This window comes from Mesoplodon bidens (genome assembly GCF_964165515.1).
Source record: "Mesoplodon bidens genome assembly, chromosome: X".
Classification (NCBI taxonomy): Eukaryota; Metazoa; Chordata; class Mammalia; order Artiodactyla; family Ziphiidae; genus Mesoplodon; species Mesoplodon bidens.
Genome location: NC_138163.1, coordinates 33,894,161 through 33,915,804, shown reverse-complemented (window position 1 = coordinate 33,915,804; position 21,644 = coordinate 33,894,161). Strand labels below are relative to the sequence as shown.

Here is a 21,644-nt window from a genome sequence, read left to right as displayed (position 1 = left end):
CTGGGGGACCTTGTTAGTGTTGTAGTTTTTTATTTTCTATCTTGAAACCACTTGGGATTGAATTAAAGGAACTTTGAAACAATCATTCTTCTATAAAAAGAAATCAGAATTACTTTAAGTTTTTTAAACAATATCAAAGAAAAACAGGTTGTTTTTTGTGTATTTTTACTTTTTTAGCAGTGGGTGGATAATTTAAATCAATTAAGTCATTTTTTGGAGTTAAGGATGCAAGCATAATTATATATATTTAGTATATATTTGTGTTTATGTGCTAGAGTAGTAGGTATCCAACAGGTTTTCAGAAGTGGAAGAAGAAAGTTTCTTTGTTATTGAATTAGTTAACTCGGGATCTAAACAGAGTAACAGGCCCTAAACAGATTCATTATAGATAACTTGAAAAGTATGGTGATCAAATTTCAGCTTTTAGATCTCTGTTTATATCAAAAGCATTACTGCTGAGAGCGTTTACTTGAATTTAAGGTATAGAATTAAAATATATATAATCACCTATTACTTTTTAATTTTAATAAATCTTTAATGGCAGTGTATTACACACTTGAGCCTAAGGAAGTGGTTTTACTTTAAAGTATGTTATTCAACCTATCGATAAATGTGTTTGCCTAGTTTTCAGTAAGGAGAAGCAGAAACTAGTTGTTATTGGATGTATTTTTTCCCAAAGGGGAAATAGTGATTGAGAGTTAAAGCAAATTTTATTTCTGTGCTTTATCCTCCAAAGCTGTTGGAATGTTAACTCTCTTATAGTAGTTATAGAGAATTGGTACAAATGCTAAAAATCTCAGAGCTTTTCTTTGACATTAGGTGAGAGCTCCACCTTGTGATCTTTGAGCATATTTCTTAAAAATTAATAACCTACATACAGTAGGCCAGAAATGGTGTGGTGAGTTTGATTATTAAACTTATACTTTTATTTGAGCATTATGTATTCTTACAGTTTGGGGATTCCCAACTTAGGTCAAATGACATTAAGTACATTTAAAGACCTTGTTTGTGAATTTTTTAATGAAAATCTTTGGGGGAAGCAAATTGTATTTATGTATAGCTGTAGACATTTAAAATAAAATGGGAAAAATTCGAAGTTCTTCCTGCAGATAAAGTTTATATTCTTGAAGAAAAAAAACCGCAAACCATTGCTAACATATCCATCGTTCTCCCTACCCCTTTAAATTACAAAACAACTTTAATATATATAAGTTTTTTGAGCTATGAAGAACTGTTTTGGTGGCAAATTGGTTACTTAGAGCATGATTACAGTAGTAAAAACTCAAGATACATGGGATTTAATATTATGTTTAATAATAGGTTGCAATAGAGGTAGGTGCCTTTTCCTAGAAATATATTTTCACATTTACTGTTACAGGTACTTCCATAAGGGCAAGGATCATCGCTCTCCTGTTCACTACTGTATGCCCAGTGCCCACTGCTGCATTTGGCACATGGTAGATACTTTTACTTGGTTGGATGGATTTTTAATATTTAGAAACTTTTAAAAACAGGTGTTTCACTGGGGTAGGGAGTTGGCTAGTTTAATAATTTTTTCTAAACCTATCAGACCCTGGCATGGTATTTCTTTTTAAAATACAGACACCTTGTCTGGGAGACTCACATCTTTATAAATTCTGTTTTTCTTTTATATTTTCCTTGGTTTCTAATTACCAAGTACATGTTAGTATAGCCGTACTTTGAGAAAAATAATTTGACCTGGCAAGACTTCTTGTACACTAGAAATTAATTTTGTGCTATTTAGAGGAATGTAGTATATCATACAGTACCTGTTTTATTTAGTGCTCTCTGCTTTTCAGAGCTGATTCATTCTTTATGTCCTTTAGTAGAATACACTTATGGACTATCTTTAAAGTCTGCTTAAAAACTGTATATTTAAGGAATGCATCAAGTTTGGTTTTATAAAATGCTTAGAGAGAGAGGGGAGGGGACAGGTAGTCAGACAGACACAGCAAACTCTTTATTTCCATCTTGCCATCTAGATGATTTGATGTGTTGGCTAGAACTTATTATCTCTGTACCTCTCCAGCTCACTTAAAAAAACAAAATTGTTCTCTTTTTAAAAAACAGTTTTCTTTTTTAAATTAGTTGGGATTTTTAGGAGGCTAGAGTGTATTCTACATGTGATGGCAAGTCTCAGAACTCTGATATACTACTTAGATAATTCCTTAGGTTACAATAAAAATAAAACCAAATTAACAATTAGTGGTCTTGGAGGGTAACAATCCTGGGACCATGATTTAGTGTGAGAAGACTATACTAACAGTGATATCTAAATAAAGATTTTACAATATGAGTATTCTTCAGAAAAAAAGAAACTCAAAGTGGTGGTATAGACAACCCTTGATTAGGGCTTAATTTGTATATTATTGATTCTTGTTTCTCCTCTTCATTATTTTGCTATTCATAGTAGCTTAATTAGAGTGAGCAAGGAAATGCAGTGTTTTGAACTTTTGTATGTTAATTACATATTAGTAGCCATTTATGATTTTTTTGAGATTTAAACTTAATGGAAAAATTGAATGGTCAGTTTCTTATATAAAGTTTACTCTGCTGGAAGAGATCCTTAGAAGTTCATCACTATGTGATATTTGAATATTTATTATTAATTCGATATGTTTAGTCTTTAGGTGGCCACCAAGTATGAGATTTGCTTGGAAATAAAAGCATAAAATTTTAAAAGAAAGTTATACATAAGATTCAGAGCTTCAAACCCAGTCTATTTTCTCTTTTTTGTTATAGACTTGTCATTTACTTTTAGGTCACTCTCTTGTTTAGGAACTGCATCTTCCTATGGCCAAACTTACTTTGGTCACAAATGGCATTCATCTGTTGTCCATATGACATTATTGGTATTTAAATTGATTATAAGTTCCTTGAGGGAATGGATCAGAGCTAACATTTTTTCCCCTTTCCTGTTCAATGCAGGTGGTATTATCATGAAGTGTAGTTATTTATTAATAAGCCAGGCTTTTGGACCGTATGTTTCTTCTATGGTAGAAGAACCTGTTTTTAAAGTATTTTAAAATTATATCTTAGATTTTTTTATTAGCTCCTTTTAACTATACTGTACATCATAAGCAGAAAGCTATAGAATTTTCAGGCGTCTTGTATTATGGTTTAAACTTGTCATAAAGATTTTAGGATGAGTAAAAGTCACATTCTGTTCCTAGTTAGGGCATCTGTCTTTTTAAGCCAGGCTGGAGAATCATAACAAATTTAAAAAAATAATTGTAATAGAAGCTTCTTTCTTTGTATTTGTTGTTACTGTCACGGGGCTACAACAGTTGTAACAAATCCATATCTAGAAAAAGCAGTCAAATGCAAGGGAAAGAAATCCTTATTTACTAAAACACATTAGCAGACACTTGGAAATTTAGTTTTGGGGTAGATACCCTTCCCAATATTTTTGGTGTGTTTATAATAAATATGGCATTCTTCCCCCCTCGCCCCCCTGTCCCTTTTAAAGGAATTGTCTCTCTTAGAAGAAAGAAGCAAACCATCATTATACCCACGTAAATATATGAATATATTTCTGACATTGGGGCGTCCCAGAAGATGATAAAGAAATGATAGCAGCTCCAGAAATACCAACTGATTTTAATCTACTTCAGTAAGTATATTATGATAATTTCTAAATACTTGTTTTTTCCACAAAATGGGAACTGTATTAACTTCAGTTAAAGTTACTTCTGCTTGAGAAGATATAATGTTTCAGTATAAAATAGCATGCATACTTGGAAATAGTTTATATCAATGCTTATTGGGTTCTGTAACAGTAATTCCATGCCTTTTTTTTAGTATATTTTATAATTTAGATCCTGGAAAATTTATTATTTTTGCTGTTCAGTTCTTTGAGTCCATACTTGGTTTTACAATAGCAACTGTTTTGAAGGGAGTGTCATGAAATTCTTAAAATGTTAAGTGTTCTCATTAGTAAGGAATATATACCATGCAATAGTATTTAGGATGTAATGTCAGATTTCTGTTGAAAATCAAATGACAGGCTAAAACAAACGTAGGAGGGTAGGACATGCTTTCCTTTTTTTTTAACCCCCCAGAAACAAATTATATGCTCATTGGTCCATAAAGTGACTTCAACATAGCTATTTTCTTTACCCTTGTCTTAAAAGCTACTATACTCCTTTTTCAGCTTTTATTCTCATTACTCTTTGGTGTTTTGATGTAGGAAAGAATTTGAGCCGCTATATGCAGCAGTGGTTTTCATACTAAGCTCCAGTTTCATGAGGTACCTAAGTGAAGCGTGAACCTTTAAACTGCTCGTGGACCCCATTAACTTTATGCACACATATACCACATATTAGGGTCTTTATAAGACCTTGATTTAAAAACAGTCTGGTTGCTAAAAATTTTGAAAACAGCAGATATCTTTGTACATAATGGTGGCCAGTGTCTGCTTTTGATGTTTTATAGATTTTCATTTTAAAAATAATTTTATTATTTTCAGAGTGTTAAGGGTCTGCTGGGATATTGCCAATATTTCAAAGTATGATTTTTAATGTGATTTTAATCCCAGTTTATATTGACTCTACTTTCAGATTCTTGAGGAAAATTTCTTGTTTTTGTTTGAGGGAGGATATGGGATAGTCTGAGAAAAAAAATTAATTTTTGGTTTGACTACTATAAAATTATCTTATGAAATTTCTCAAATACATTAATACAGTAGAGGTAATTAAAAAGGTTTGCGTTATAAACTAGACTTAAATTAGAATATCTATAAATTAGAATATCTCTCGAGTAATTAGGGCCTGAAATAGGATAATGGATAAGAGGGAATCGATGTTGTGGAGGTAGAATAGACAGTATTTGATTGGGTATGTGAGGTGGGGGCAGGGTAAAGAGAAAGGAGTGGAAGATTCAGTCATGTGATGGATGGCTCATGAAGTTTCCAGCCACTAAAAGGTGAGACCAGTATACCCCATAAACATATTAGCATATGTTGATTTCACCTAGGATAGGTTTTTGTGATTGTTCTTTTGATCTTAAAAACAGAAGGAAGCATTAGAGAAAGACAGACTCACAAGAATATTTCTTCTCTGGTTGGGGATATTTTATACTCTTATTACCCCATTTACTCACTTCAGTTTTCTTCAGAAGGTTTTCCAGTTAGTAATTAAGCCTCTAGTGGCTCATTCTTTTAGTTGGGATAGCCTGGAGATGAGGATTAAGAATGTAATTGAGCCTTTGATTACTCTTTGGCTGTCAGAATATTGGCAAAGACTAGTGATTGCAGACTTAGAGCATTTACTGAGCTCTCTAAGAGAGCTAGTGTCCCACAGATATCTTGGGGAAGAAAGAAGATTACTTACACACCAAGATGTTTAAAACCATTTTCAAAAATTTTTTTGCAAAGCCATATAGGCATGTGGGAAGATTATTGATGACAACAGTCTTCTTAAGGTGTAAGAGGCATGAGTTTCAAGGTTAATATTAAGTAGTCATTCAGTTTTGGGTGCATTAACTATGGGAAATGGTGTTTATTACAGGCTCTTTTCCTCGCAACATTATAGGACATAGTTAGGATTGCCACTATCTTCAATACATTGTTTAAATAACTTTGTAGGTAAGTGCTATAAATAGTAATTTTTTCCCCTGCTAGCATCTTAACCATTATTTTAGATTTATAAAGTATTCCTAACTCACAGCCTCTGGACAACTGGTTATTATAGCAATAAAAATGGAAATAGAAGAAATCTAGTTAGAGAAGACTAGCTTTAGAAAGATAGTCTTTCACTTTGATTCTATTTATTTTAAACAAAACCGACAATAGTTTTACACATTTAAAATGGTAAAACCTTTATCTTTTACGTGTGTTGTTCAGTTCTAAAATCCATTGTGACCCAAATATTGATACTAAGTATGCCTTGCCTTAAGCATTTAAGTGTGGGTCTGTTCCTTAAGCATTTAAGTGTGGGTCTGTTACTACTATTTAGATAGATAGACCCATGTTTACATATATAGGAAGCATCACACATGTGTATTTAAATTGGTTTACTTCCATTTTGCCTTAGAAAATCCAGATTATACAAAGCACCCCTCCTACTCCAGAATGAGGGACAGTTTCTAAGAACTATAAATCTATATTTTAGAGATTAAAGAGGCTTCAGAGATTTCATTCTTTCCTGCATAAACATTGTTTGTAGATGAGAAGATTGAGTGGTTGTCAGTTGTCCAAGATCACAATTTCCTAGTACCATATTAACTAGAACCAGTTTTCCTGACTATAGCTCAACAGCTTTTGGCTTCATAAAGGATTTTGATCAATTAGCACACTTCCCTACCCCGTTTCAAATGATTTAGTTTGTAAAAATGTTTTACGTATATTCTTTCAGAAATACATGTTTTGTATAGTTACACTTAGATTATGAATATTTTTGTGTTATATAGGAAAGGTCATAAGATCCTTAATATTGCTAAAATTCCCTAATAAAGATTATCCCATACCTAGTGCTAAAATACAGTTTTACCTGAACACCATGGTCTTTGAATCAGAAAATGAAACCAGCCATTCCAATAGAACACCACGGTTCCTAGAGTTACAAGTTTGAGAGCCCCTGGTTTTGTTTTTATGCTTTGGTTAAAAATTAACAAAATAAAAACATGCTTAGACATTTGTGTTTTAGATTAATGTTTTTGTGTTATGTAATTTTAAATGTTTGGTAATAGGCTACGATATGTTGCTTTGGGAAAGCATCTTAATTACATTTAATGCTAATATAGTTTTGTAATGAGTTAACCAAGCCTTTCTTTTAGAAAATATGGCAAAATTTAGAAACTCCATCTACATTTCTAAGGAAGGTTTTAAATAATTGCTTATCTTTTTGTCATAGGGAGTCAGAAACACATTTTTCTTCTGACACAGATTTTGAAGACATTGAAGGAAAAAACCAAAAGCAAGGCAAAGGAAAAGTATGTATAGGATATGTGTCTTTATTTTGGTTCTTACGGTCATAAATATACATATATGAATAAATATAATTATATACTATATATAGTTGTTTTAGTTATGTCTCAGATGTTGTTGTCTTTTAAAAATGCTTTTTTCCCCTGATTGGTATGGCAAGCCTTTGAACACTTCTACTACTATAAAGTTGAAATTAATATGTCATTGTTTCTAGTAGTTTATTTTATAAAGCATAGTATGCTAAGCAAAATGTGGTATTCTGTTGGCTTTATTTTTATTTGTACATGAGTAGTCCAATGTAAAGCAAATCAGTAAATTTCTTATTCTAAAGCACCCTAAAAATGTAACCTACAAGCGTTTAAGTCTAATGGGTTACTGTTGACAGTGACTCTTTATAAGTAATGTCAAGGATAAAAACTAACAAAGTGAAGTTCTGAGTCAATAGAATGCAAGTTTAGAGTATGAGTGGGTAGCCCGAGAGGTGTGGGTAACTTAGTGAATGGTTAAATCATTTTGCTATTTTGGAAAGTACATTTGACTCTGTGCATGTGTAAATACATTGTGCAAAAGATGACTTGCTTTTGTTCAGCATTTTCTTTGCCAAAATGAATTTTGGATTTATATTTTCTCATGATACATTTACTTTTTTTTCTCTCTTTTTTTTTGATGATTCTCTTATTTATTTTTATTGGGGTATAGTTGTTTTACAATGTTGTGTTAGTTTCCACTGTACAGCGAAGTGGAGTTCCCTGTGTATACAGCAGGTTCTTATTAGTTATCTATTTTATACATACATGTGTATATATGTCAATCCACATTTACTTTTAAAAAGTCTAAATAATGCAGAAATGTACAATGAGCAAAGTAAAAATTTCCCACTTTAAATATGTAAACATTTTTGATGAACATACACATGTATATATACACCTATATATAAAAATGCACATAGAATTTTACTTAAATGGAATCATACTGAGCAAACTGTTTCATTTGGTTTTAAAACTTAATGGCATGTTGTCGGCAGCTTTCCTATCAGTGAATTTTTCCTGTCTGTAATTTTTAATGGTGTCATAGGATCCCATTTTATGTATGGAACATAATTTATTTAACTACTCCTTGGAACATCTTTTTAGAGTGCACATAATCCATGTGTTTCATAATTTCATATGCATTCTTAGTCCCTTAAAAAGTGGTAGTTTGGCGGAGGGGAGAGAATGTGAATGAATACAAATGTTAACTCATGACTATCCAAAGACAGCCATAATTCTAGTGGGTAGTATATACTTATTCATTAGAAAACCACTTTTCCTTGTTCTGCAGTCATCTTTCAAAACCGAAACTCTGCTTTTGGCTTTAATTTGCAAGCTGGGATAAGACTTATAGTGGCATCTGAATAGAGTAGCCACTGCTGTGAGTGAGGTGTTAGGCGTCAGATCAATGATTTATTATAACAATAATAATATTTTGACCCTATACTATGTATGTTCCATGCACTGTGCTAATAATTTTACATGTTATCTAATTTAATATTTGAACAACCCTGTAGATTAGAAAACTTAATTTTTATAGATAGGAAACTGAGGTCTAGAGAAGTTTAGTCATTAAGGATTTGAGCCCACATCTGTTGAAAGGTGGTATACTCTTAATCCACTATAGTATACTACCTCATAGTCTTTTTTTAAAAAAATAAATTTTATTTATTTATTTTTGGCTGTGTTGGGTCTTCATTGCTGTGCATGGACTTTCTCTAGTTGCGGCGAGCATGGGCTACTCTTTGTTGTGGTGCACGGGCATCGCAGTGGCTTTTCTTCTTGTGGAGCACAGGCTCTAGGCACGTGGCCTTCAGTAGTTGTGGCTCGTGGGCTCAGTAGTTGTGGCTTGCAGGCTCTAGAGTGCAGGCTCAGTAGTTGTGGTGCATGGGCTTAGTTGCTCCGCAGCATATGGGATCTTCCTGGACCAGGGATTCAATATTTTATATTATTTTTTAATTTTTTTTAACATCTTTATTGGAGTATAATTGCTTTACAATGGTGTGTTAGTTTCTGCTTTATAACAAAGTGAATCAGCTATACATATACATATATCCCCATATCCCCTCCCTCTTGAGCCTCCCTCCCACCCTCCCTATCCCATCCCTCTACGTGCTCACAAAGCACCGAGCTGATCTCCCTCTACAGTTGTATTTTTTTTAATTTATATTTTTTATTGAAGTATAATGGACAAATTATATTAGTACAACATAGTGATTCATTATTTTTATAGATTATACTCCATTTATAGTTATTATAAAATTTTGGCTATATTCCCTGTGCTGTACATTACATCTTTTTATCTTACTTATTTTTTTTATTTTTTTTTTATTTTTTATTTTTTTATTTTTTTTTCTTTTTGCGGTATGCGGGCCTCTCACCGTTGTGGCCTCTCCCGTTGCGGAGCACAGGCTCCGGACGCGCAGGCCCAGCGGCCATGGCTCACGGGCCCAGCCGCTCCGCGGCATATGGGATCCTCCCAGACCGGGGCACGAACCCGTATCCCCTGCATCGGCAGGCGGACTCTCAACCACTGCGCCACCAGGGAGGCCCTTTACTTATTTTTTTTAAACATCTTTATTGGAGTATAGTTGCTTTACAATGGTGTATTAGTTTCTGCTTTATAATAAAATGAATCAGCTATACATATACATACATGTATCCCCATTACAGTTGTATTTTAAAGTTCATATCTTAGACCAACTTTGTCTTTTTCTTTTTAAATAAATTTTACCTTTTTTTAAAATTTTTTTTAAAATTTATTTATTTATTTATTTAGGGATGTGTTGGGTCTTTGTTGCTGCGCGCAGGCTTTCTCCATTTGTGGCGAGCAGGGGCTACTCTTCGTTGCGGTGCCCAGGCTTCTCACTGTGGCGGCTTCTCTTTGTTGCGGAGCACAGGCTCTAGACGTGCAGGCTTCAGTAGTTGTGGCACATGGGTTCAGTGGTTGTGGCTCGCAGGCTCTAGAGCGCAGGCTCACTAGTTGTGGCGCACGGGCTTAGTTTCTCCACGGCATGTGGGATCTTCCTGGACCAGGGTTCGAACCCTTGTCCCCAGCATTGGCAGGCGGATTCTTAACCACTGCGCCACCAGGGAAGCCCCTGAAGTAGTTCGTAAGAGTAGGGTGGTTTTACATTCTTGAAGGAGAAAGGACCCTTTATGAAACAAAGTATAGAAACATACAGACTGTCAGTGGAAATAAATTTGTAGATCTGGCTATAGATCAGGGATCTGCAAACTATGGCCTGTTTTTGTACTACCCACGAGTTAAGAAAGGTATTTACAGTTTTAAAGGATAGTAAAAATAAAGAATATGTGACAGGGACAGTATGTGGCCTGCAGAGCCTTAAAATATTTACTATCTGGTACTTTACAGAAAGTTTGCTGACTTGCTCTAGATCATAGAAATGGGTAGATCTAAAAGAGACCCTCGAAATCATCTATTCTAACCTGTAAAGATATTGATACAACTCTGGCATTTTAGAAATGAGGACTGTGAGTTGGGGAATGACATTTTTTTTAATAATAAGGAGGTGTTTTATATCTGAGACATGTAGGCAGCCTTTTCACTGATTTATGAAGTCCCTCCACCCAATGTTAACTTTCTTATAAAGGGGCTTCATTTCCATAGTGTTCGTTAATTGAACTTTCATGATAAATAAGTGTTGGAGGGAAGGCCCAGAACAAGAAAGAGGTTGATATACCTATTCATACTGTTTAGAATTCCTTTGTCAATGCACTGCAGTGATTTATAAGACTAACAATAGACATCAAGTTAAAATGTTGAACTAATTACGAGTTACTTATTTCATAGAGTTTTGTTATTCTTGTTGCCCGCTACAGTCTGCACCCTAAAGCAACAGTCCTATGAAGTAGGCACTTTTTTTTTTTTACTTTTATCCTCACTTTACAAATTAGAAAATCTCTCTGCAGCACAGTGTGGTTAAGTAACTTGTCCAAGATCACTCAGCTAACAGGAATAGAAATTTGGGACCTATGCAGTCTGTCAGTCTACAGAGACTGTGCTCCTAACTGCAGTGTCACATGAGGTATATGGTAGTATAAGTTAAAAAAATTGATACCACAAAGAGGCTGTCACAACCATATCATTTTATTATGACGCATGTGTATGGCACTCCCCTTTAGGTCAGGTTTAAGTGTTTTATAATTATGCACGCTATCAGCTGCTTCTGCTGTAGCTTTATTTTGAACTCTCAAGGATAAGGATATAACTTAAGCAGCTTGTATTTTTATGCAGACTTGTAAAAAAGGCAAAAAAGGCCCAGGAGAAAAGGGCAAAGGTGGAAATGGAGGAGGAAAACCTCCTGGTCCAAACCGAATGAATGGTCATCACCAGCAGAATGGAGTGGAAAACATGATGTTGTTTGAAGTTGTTAAAATGGGCAAGAGTGCTATGCAGGTAATGTTTATTGTGTTCTTCCTGGTTCATTTGTACATTTTGAACTTAAATGAGTTATATAAAATATATCCCTGATTTTTGTAATTGTGTTTAAAAAATTTTTAATTCTGCATATTAGAAAAAAGCAACAAACTAGTCAGAAAAAAAGGGATCTGTCTATTCATACATAAGACATTTAAGCTGTGTCTTGAGTCATTTTCTGCTGCATTATTTTCTTTTAATGGCATATAATAAAAACTATGTCAAAAAATATGCTGATGTAAACCCTGACTGTGACATTTCAATTTCCTTAGAGTTTATATAGTGGCTGTTAAAACATGAAGTTCTTTGCACATACAGAATTCTTGGCTGAGTGACCTAATGTAATCACTGTCCACTTTAGTGAATTCTTTTGATCACTGTTGTCTATCACAAATTTTATAACTTCTGCTGTTTCTTACCAGAAGAGTACAGAGTTGGAGTCATATCCATGTCAAATTATCCTAACTTTGTTTCTTCATAATTTTATGACAGTAGAAGCATTTCAGCTTTACACTGGAGGCTAAACCCATATGGTTTAAAAAAATTGAATCAACACTATACTCAGTATACACGCTTAATGAAATTATTATTTAATTTATAAAAACTATAGGGAATAGTTTTTTTCCTTCATGGAATTAGCTTTCATCAACAAAAGGTGCACATGGATGGTTTAGAGAAGGCTAGTCATTAAACTTTTTGTTATTAATAAATAACTGAAATGTAAATCTTGATTATAAATATGCATTTATCTAAATATGTATGGTTTTGTAAATAAATTTTAAAATATCAATTGGAACTAATAAGGCACATTTTTTACACGTAAAATGAAAAAGAATTGTTAGCTTTTGAACTATCACCAATTGTATAGTGCAACGTATTTTCTTAAATTTGAATTCACTGTCACTTATCCATATATGGTTAGCTTTCATAGGGTTGTGATTAGGATGTGGATTTTATTTCTTGTTTAATGTTTTAAATGATTATTTTGTGTACACATTTGAAAGAAATAATGTTTTATTATATTACTGTGCTATGGTTTATTTAGTCATTTCCTAATTTAAAAAATTATCCTCCTCTCTGGTTCCCATTTTGGGTTAATTTTATTGAAGGGATAAATTATCTCTGTTAAATTGTATACCATTTCATTATTTTCCTTTTTATATTTATATTATACTTTTCTCTATAATATTTTATTCTAAGTGGCTAAATGCATTAATTTTTTTTTCTAATATCTTATCATTTTTGTTAACATCAGAAATCTCAACTTATATCTGCAGCTAATTAGGCTATTCTATTTTTGTCTAGTCTGTAGGGTTTTTTTTTTTTAACTTTTTGGCTCATCAGAACTTTTTAATAGAAAATGTGAGGGCTTAGCTTTATATTTCTTTTTGTTAATGGTATCTCAGTGTTTAAAGAGTGAACATTTTCCTTATTTTTGTGTTGCTTATGGTTTGTCATATGTTAAGATTGTACCTCTATGCCATTTGTTTTTCTATTTCTAAGTGTGCTTTCCCGCTTAAAAGCAGTATATCCACAGTATCTCTCCATTGATTTCCCTGAATCATCTCTCCGCCTCCAGTTTGTTTTGTGTACTCCCACTTGTGTTATCTTTCTAACACCAAATTTGATCAAGGAAGTCTCCTGTTTACAAACTTCTAAGAGTTCTTCCTTATCTAAAAGTTCCAGCCCAGATTTCCTTATGGCATACTTGCTGTTCTCTGGCTGCCATATGTTCTCTGCCCCTAGACCTTTCTTTTTGTTTTTCTTACTGCCTGGAATAGTCTTATTTTTCTCCCTTCCATATCACAGGACTGACTAATTCAAATGTCGCTCTTTTTTGGGGAAACATTTTTGGACTCTATCTCCTTCTCCCCTTGAATGTATTTCTTATTCTTCTCTTTCCAGTATAGCACTTAGTATATTGTATTATAGTTATGCACATGTCTGTATTTGCTTCTAGATTGTTAATTCCTTGATTGGGGACTGTGTATTATTCATTTTTTTGTATCCCCAGGATATCCCTATTTCGGTGATTATGAGTGAGAGTGAATAAGTACAAGACTCGCTGTTGGTTTTAAAATAGTTCTTAAATTTTAAGAAAGAAGAAATCATGCATGTGCCCCTAGTTCTATTAGATAATAGATGTTGAATTTTATTGAATGAGTTTTTAGTATACTATTTGATGATTAAAAATTTTAAATATATTTCATTGTGATAGCTTGTATTAGTTTTACTATTTATATTTTATTTGTATTTATTACAGCAGCCTTATGTAAACTCTAGTATAAACTCTTCTTGATCTTCATGAATAACTTTTTGATGTGATGTGATTTTTTTGTAAGATTTCATTAAATATTTTTGTATCTTTATTGATGAGAATAGCCCTTGTTCTAGTTATCTATTGCTGCATAACAAACCACCCCAAACTCAGTGATGTAAAAGAACAACCATTTTATTATGCTTAGTGATTCTGTGGATCTAGAATTCAGACAGAGGTAAATAGGGATGTCTCTTCTGTGCTTCCATCCATGATAGCTGGGATCTTAGCTGAGATAGCTTGAATGCCTGGAGGTGACAAAAACAAATATGGACTATAATCATCTGGAGACTTCTTTATTCATGTTTGGTACCTAGTCAGGAGTGATATGAAGGCTGGGCTCAGCTGGAACTGTTACCTGGAGTACCTACAAATGGTTCTTCCACGTGGCTTTGGCTTCTTACAGCATGGCTTCTGGGTTTGGAGAGACCCCTGAGAGGAAGTATCTAGGTTTGTAGTGCTGCAAGAACCCAATGCAGAAGTTGAATAGCCTTCTATGACCTAATCTTGGAAGCATCATTTCTGCTGCACTCTGTTCTGGAGAAAGGAACATAGACCTCACTTCTTTTTGGGGAGCAATGTCAAACAACTTGGGGCCATGTTTTAAAACTCCCATATCACATAATATATTCTCTTGATACTGCCCATATCATATTTGGGGATCATCTTAGAAACGTTTCTTTCATAAATTGAGTTGGTTAACATACACAAGCTGCTATAAAATATAGAAAAGGACTGAAATCTAGAAATTAAGCAACATTTTAGAATATGTCCAGTAAATCTCTATGAGCCAGGTGATTCTTAAATAATATTTTCTTTTCTTTTTCATGTGATCTTATTATCTTTTTTGTACATCAAATTGTACATATTTTATTCATTCAGTTCATACCCAAATTCTGTATTTATTGGTATATAACTTAAAACATTTTCCCTCCTGACTTTTTGTTTTTTATGTTAGCTGTAATTTATCATCTTAATTTTTAAAATTTTGTTTATTTAAAAATTGTTTTTATCTGTTTTGTGGTTTCCTCTTTTGTCCACAAAGGAATATAGTGTTGCTTTTATTTTTTAGTTCTGTTTTTTAAAAAATTGCTATATTGAAATATACTTCACAAACCATAAAATTCACCCTTTTAAAGTGTAAATTCAATGAATTTTAGTATTGGTACATTCACAGAGTTGTGCAGCCATCACCACAATCTAATTTTAGAATTTTTTCAATACCCCAGAAAGAAACCTCGTGCCCATTAGCAATCACTTTCTCCTCACCTGCCCCCAGGTCTAGGCAACCATGAATCTACTTTCTATAAATTTGCCTATTCTGGACATTTCATATAAATGAGGTCATATAAATGTATGGTCATTTTTGAGTGGCTTCTTTGACTTAGTATGTTTTTAAGGTTCATCCATGGTGTGGCATGTATTATAACTTCATTCTTTTTTATTGCCAAATAACATTCCATTGTATGGATATGCCATGCTTTATTTATCCATTCATCCCTTGATGTACCTGTGGTTTGTTTCCACTTTTTGCCTGTTGTGAATAATGCTGTTATGAGTATTATTGTACAAGTTTTTGTTTGGACATACGTTTTCATTTCTCTTGGGTAATAAATACCTAGGAGTTGAGTTCCAGGGTCATTTAACTCTTTAGCCTTTTGAGGAGCTGCCAAACTTTTTACAAAGTGGCAGCACCATTTTACTTTTTTACGAGCAGTGTTTTAGCATTCCATTTCTCCAAATTCTTGCCAGCATTTATTTTTGTCTGTACTTTTTACTATAGCCATCTTAGTGGGAGTGAAGTGGTATCTTATTGTGCTTTTGATTTCCATTTTCTTTGTGGCCAGTTATACTGAGCGTCTTTGCATGTGCTAAGGGCCATTTGTATATCTTCTGTATAGAACTGTCTATTCCGATCCTTTGCCTATATTTTTAATTGGGTTATTTGGCTTTTTAAAATTATTGAATTGTAGTTCTTTATATTTTCTGGGCACAAGTTCCGTATCAGATATATGATTTGCAAATATTTTCTCCCATTCTGTGGGTTGTCTTTTCACTTCCTTGATGGAGTCCTTTCAAGAACAAAGTTTTAATTTTGAATAAGTCAAATTTATTTTTTATTTTGTCTCTTGTGCTTTTGGTCTAATATATAAGAAGGGTTTGCGTTACTCAATGGTTATGAAGATTTACTTCTGTGTTTCATAGGTTTAACTCTTACATTTAGGTACTTGATTGTGTATGATGTGAGATAGGGTCCAGCTTCATTCTTTTGCATACAGATATCCAGTTGTCCCAGAACCATTTGTTGAAAAGACTAGTCTTTCGCTATTGAATTGGGTTGGCATCCTTGTCAAAAATCAAATGACCATCAATCTAAGGGTTTATTTCTGGACTCTCAGTTTTATTCCATTAATCTACGTATCTGTCCTTATGCCAGTACTGTACTGTCTTGATTACTGTAGCTTTGTAGTAGGTTTTAATATCATGAAGTGTGAGTCCTTCAACTTTGTTCTTTTTTCAAGACTGTTGACTATTCTGGATACCTTGCATTACCCTAAGAATTTTAGGATCAACTTTTCAATTTCTGCTAAGCCAGCTGGGATTTTGATAAGGATTGCTTTGAGTCTGTAGATCAATTTGGAGGGTGTTATTTTATTTGCATTTCCTCAATGACCCAGGCATTCACTTCTTTTCAAAAATTTTGTAAAATTTTCATTCCATTGCAGTGTTAATATTTAGATATTACTTAGTACAATATTTTAGTCAAATATCAGTATTTTCTAAGATATCTATAATATCACTAAGAAATTTCAGTTTATAGAGTTGGTTCCCATATTTAGTTTTCAGATTCCTTTTAATGCAAAAACGAGGAAGATGGATCATTTATGTACAATCAGGTGATTAATTTACTGAATTAGATTCCATTTTACTGTTAAAATTTAACTTTAAATTTTAGTATACAAGTGTATGTATTTATTGAAATAATGTGATACCACTTAATGTTGAATCTTAACGACTTTAATCTGACTTAATTAACTCTTAGAACGTTAGAAAAAGCTAATGGTTCTTTTCCCCCTCTGCTGTAGTCGGTGGTAGATGATTGGATAGAGTCATACAAGCATGACCGAGATATAGCACTTCTTGACCTCATCAACTTTTTTATTCAGTGTTCAGGCTGTAAAGGTAAGGTATATTTATTTTGGAAGCAGAATGTTCTCAAATGTTCTCTTCTTTTTTGTTTCACCTAAAAATTATTAGCACTTTATGTGGAAACTAATGCCACGATACTGAGTTATTTGCATTATAACCATACAAAATGTATGTAAGGAAAAACGAGCAAAGAACAAAGAGAGAAAGTCTGTTGAGACTGTTATATTCATATGTGAAAGTTAACTAAAAACTTGGCAATTTATAATTGTTATGTTACTTTATTAGATATATTTCCCACTTTCAGCATCTGGTTTTAGGAGCAAAGAAATGGATTAAGAAGAGAGGAGGGGGCTTCCCTGGTGGCGCAGTGGTTGAGAGTCCGCCTGCCGATGCAGGGGTCACGGGTTCGTGCCCCGGTCTGGGAAGATCCCACATGCCACGCAGCGGCTGGGCCCGTGAGCCATGGCCGCTGAGCCTGCACGTCCGGAGCCTGTGCTCCGCAGCGGGAGAGGCCACAGCAGTGAGAGGCCCGTGTACCGCAAATTAAAAAAAAAAAAAAAAAAAAAAAAAAAGAAGGGAGGAGGAAGATAATGAAGAGATACAGGTTCAAGTGGCAGGGAATTGTAAAGTGTAGGGAGTTAAAAAGTGCCATGAATAACAGTAAGTAGGTAAGTAAGTAACTAAGTAAGTAAAGTAAGGAATTGGTGACATTTACAGGTTTTTTTTCCTAAAAGGTAGAGAAACTGGAGTGGGGAGCGGGGTCTTTTTTAAAGTGTTTATACTTTATTTTAAAAGATTCTGAAGTAAGAGTAGGGAAAATATAAAATGTCTTCCCTGAGACAGAAACATGTAGCACACACATTTGGCCAGGGGGACAAAATTGTGTAAGTTGGGGGAGTCATACATCCTGATCTGGATCAGTAAATGAGTTAGTCAAGATCATGGTCAGGTTCTGATTTATTCTGTGTCTCCCTAATACTTGGCCCATTCTTGAAATTCTAGAAGATGCACAGGCTAATAAATGTTACAGAGTTTTCCAAGGGTATTACATTTTTTAATGAAAATGGCACCAAAAACATTGGCATTAGAAGTTAGGAGGAGGGAAGATTGCCTAAAAGTAGATCTAAAAAATTAAGGTGCTAAAGAATGACTGATTTAATAAACAAATCTGAAAAGAGATCCCAGAAAACAATTTACTTATGTCTACTCCTTTAATTCTACAAAACTTCTTTAAAAATCCTGTCATTGGAATTGGAAGACAAGTAACATTTTAAGAACTGATGCATTTTATGAGGTCGATCACAACTTTCAGTGCAGTCTGCATATTAAATGTTATATATGTGAGGCCTGATAGACAAATTTATTAACTTCTTGAGTCTATGGTCTTCATAATGCCATTAATATGGCCATTTTTGAGAAATTTTAATGTCTTGTCTTTAGAGTGCAGAGAGTTGCCTAGTTTACTTCTTAGCTAAAGGTAGCTGTAAATCAGTATTAGAAAATTCTACTGAATCTGCTCAGAGGAAGTATTGTAGTAATGACGGTATGATGAACCAGATTAACTCTAGAAAATGAGATATGTTGATATTATTATTTTTTGTCTATGTCCATTCCATCTTTCTGGAGTAGAAGGGTACAAGTACCTGTTTGTGGTGTTATGTAATCAAGGGCAATGTCCTTTCTCTTTAGATTCTTTGAAAATGTGAAGGTTGATTGCAGACCAACTGAACAGGTGCCAGAAATAATTTAATGAGTTGAAACTCTAATTTTTATATTCAGTCTTAGCTATTATACCATAGTTTGATCAGTTTTAGTTTCCTAACTAGGCTTCTGAATTGCAGTTTTAAAACAAAGCCGTAGTCAGAGCATTCCCCTTTATCAGATACATTCCTTTTCTGGCATCACTGTATTTATTAAATCAGGAGCTTGCCCATTAAACATTTGGACATACCTTGTCACAAACAAGGTTGTGAAAATTTTTAAAAATTGAGGGTGTTGAAAACTTAGGTAGATTTAAACACTGCTATAATATTTATTTTAGAAGCAAGGAAGCTCCATAAAGAGAAATTTACCATGTAATCAAAGTTAAGGTCATTAAGTACTTACAAAACATACTCAAAATATTTTGGTAGAATTCTTTTATAAATGAATTAGAAACATGCTTAAAAGCATGCTTAAAAAGGATTTCCTGTGGATTTAGGATTGTTTTCCTGTGGATTTAGGATTGTTATTATGAGCATCAGTTATTTTACTGTAGTTATGCCTTCTGAAGTATTGAGGTATGTGGAGAGATGTTTGGCCCTAAACTGAATGGCTCCAGACTGCTCTGTGGTTGGTGATTCTGTGGCCAGTTGTTTCCTTCTTTCTTTCCTGGTCAGCTGTCACTTTTCAGTTTACCAGTATTTAAAGCAGTCTTGCTTCGTGTCCCCCACACTTTTAAGGCAGTGGGAGCTGGCCTGATGTCCTGATGGCTCCTTTACACCTGCCTCAGGAGTTATTATATGCATGGAGTTTGTGACAGCTATTTTGTTTTCTGCTTATATTTGGGTTTATGGCTGTTATATGGTCTATGAGATGAGAGGAGGAGCTTTAGAAGTTTGTCAAAATGTATGCAATATGTTTACTTGGAGATTTATTTATATATAAATGCTTATTTCGTAGAAATTATTTCAGGGATTGAGTTATTTGTCCTTCTCTAGCGCTGCCAAATTTACAGTACCTGGGTATAAAGTATGAGAAGGTTCTGGAGATACATCCATGGCTCTAGATATAAATTAAAAACCCCTCAAAAGGTTTTTGAGAATGTGCTTCTTTAGTCAGGGAAATCATGCTTTCTTTCAAATTTGTTAATATTTTTAAACAATCATTTGAGTTTTTAATGTAAGTAAGGGGTCTTTCACAGTACCAGTAGAAATTGATCTCACCTGGGGCTGGGCAGCAAGATGTAGACTAATAATCTCATACAGATTATTTAACTTCTCTTTGCCTTAGCATCGGTTTCCTCATCTGTAAAGCCAGGATTATAGTACCTCCTATATAGGCTTGTTACCAGGGCTGAAGTGGCTGGTGCATAGGCAGCTCAATGGATGTTAGTTCCTATTCTACTCCTGCTGGTTTTGTTACGCTACTGGAAGGTCTTCAGATTGCATGCCCAGAGAGAAGGGAGCTTACATAGCAGTTGTTCTTTTCAGGTTTGGGGTTGGAAAGAGAGTATGATGTTCTATTGTTGTTTTTAAATTTATATGCGCACACACACATGTGCATGCATATATAAAATAGAGCTTGGTCAATTGAAATATATCTGACTTTTATAATAAATCTCATGTTCCTGTACCAAGACATTCTTTTATTTTTAAATTAAAAAAATTTTTTTGTTTGGCTGTGCCGTGCTGCATGTAGGATCTTAGTTCCCCAACCAGGGATCGAACCCGTGCCCTCTGCATTGGGAGTGTGGAGTCTTAACCACTGGACTGCCAGGGAAGCCCCAAGACATTCTTTTAGATGTTACTATATTTATGGTATTCATAGTGATTAGACTGGCAAAGAATAAATAATCTAGCATTAGAAGAAATGTGGTTTAGGAAATTCACTTTTTACATTTTTTCTTTAAAAAAAAAAAGTGACACCCCATCAGTGGAAATTCATGTATGACTTCTTGCATTGTCTCCTACTCATAACTTTTTCCTAGAAACCCCTTTTTTGATATTTGACCTATACCTGGCTAACTTTTACTACTTTTTTTTTTTGAAATACAGTTGATTTACAGTGTTAATTTCAGGTGTACAGCAAAGTGATACAGTTATACTACTTGTAATGTGCATCCTTTCTCCTTGCCTCTTCCATACTCCTTTAATACTCTAAATGTCCTTATAAGAAACACCTACTTATCCAGATCTTTTTTTTTTGTCTGAGCTATAGCCTTTCTTGGCTTTTCAACTAATTTGGGCATTTATTATGTACTAACTTTAATACTTTATTTTCCGCTTTCTCTCTGCTCCCCCCGCCCCCTATTATTCTTTGTTTAAACTTACAACTAGATTACAGGCTTCTGGATGAGCAGGAACTACAGCTTACTACTTATGTTTATTTGAAGCCCTTTGAGGGGATGATGGGATATAGTTGCCTTACATATTGTTGTACTTAATAAAGAAACCTGGCTAAAGTGAAGTCTACCTATTACTCTTTCCCTTATTTTCTTCAGGTTCATCCTCAAGGTTTTAAATGTTACCCTGGATGCTGCCTCATGCTTGATGACATATGCTTTATATTAAAGGGTCTTAGGGCTTCCCTGGTGGCTCAGTGGTTGAGAATCTGCCTGCCGATGCAGGGGACACGGGTTCGTGCCCCAGTCCGGGAAGATCCCACATGCCGCGGAGCGGCTGGGCCCGTGAGCCATGGCCGTTGGGCCTGGGCGTCCGGAGCCTGTGCTCTGCAACGGGAGAGGCCACAACAGTGAGAGGCCCACGTACAGCAAAAAAAAAAAAAAAAAAAAAAAAAAAGGGTCTTAGTCATTCTATGCATAAGTAAAGTTAAGCCAAGTAGAAATGGCTAAGGCTGATTGTTCTAGGAAAAAAAGATACCTGTCAGAAGTGTGGGGCTTTTTTCTTGTATATGTTGAGAATGGCATTTGTGCTTTATAGGGTTGAGTAACATGGTAAAGATCAGGTGATATTGAAGTACACCTTATTGTGCGATTGTAGACATTTTAGTGTTAGGGATGGACTTAGAAGTTATTTTTTAAATTTACCATTAACTTCTTAC

At 34.2% G+C, this 21,644-nt stretch overlaps 1 protein-coding gene across 6 annotated transcripts in view; it reads left to right on the top strand.

Moving 5' to 3' along the window:
* Positions 1-21,644, top strand: part of STAG2 (STAG2 cohesin complex component) — a 120,277-nt gene that overhangs the window by 38,506 nt on the left and 60,127 nt on the right. For 4 of the 6 annotated variants that reach the window (XM_081221285.1, XM_081221288.1, XM_081221284.1 and 1 more), the window contains exons 2-5: positions 3,491-3,634; positions 6,873-6,951; positions 11,234-11,395; positions 16,820-16,916. In XM_081221285.1, the coding sequence (XP_081077411.1) occupies positions 3,591-3,634; positions 6,873-6,951; positions 11,234-11,395; positions 16,820-16,916 (382 nt within the window). In that variant the 5' untranslated portion in view covers positions 3,491-3,590. Of the gene's footprint in view, positions 1-1,378; positions 1,458-3,490; positions 3,635-6,872; positions 6,952-11,216; positions 11,396-16,819; positions 16,917-21,644 lie in introns of those variants that run through there. The other 2 variants (XM_081221286.1, XM_081221289.1) reach the window with 2 other exon arrangements.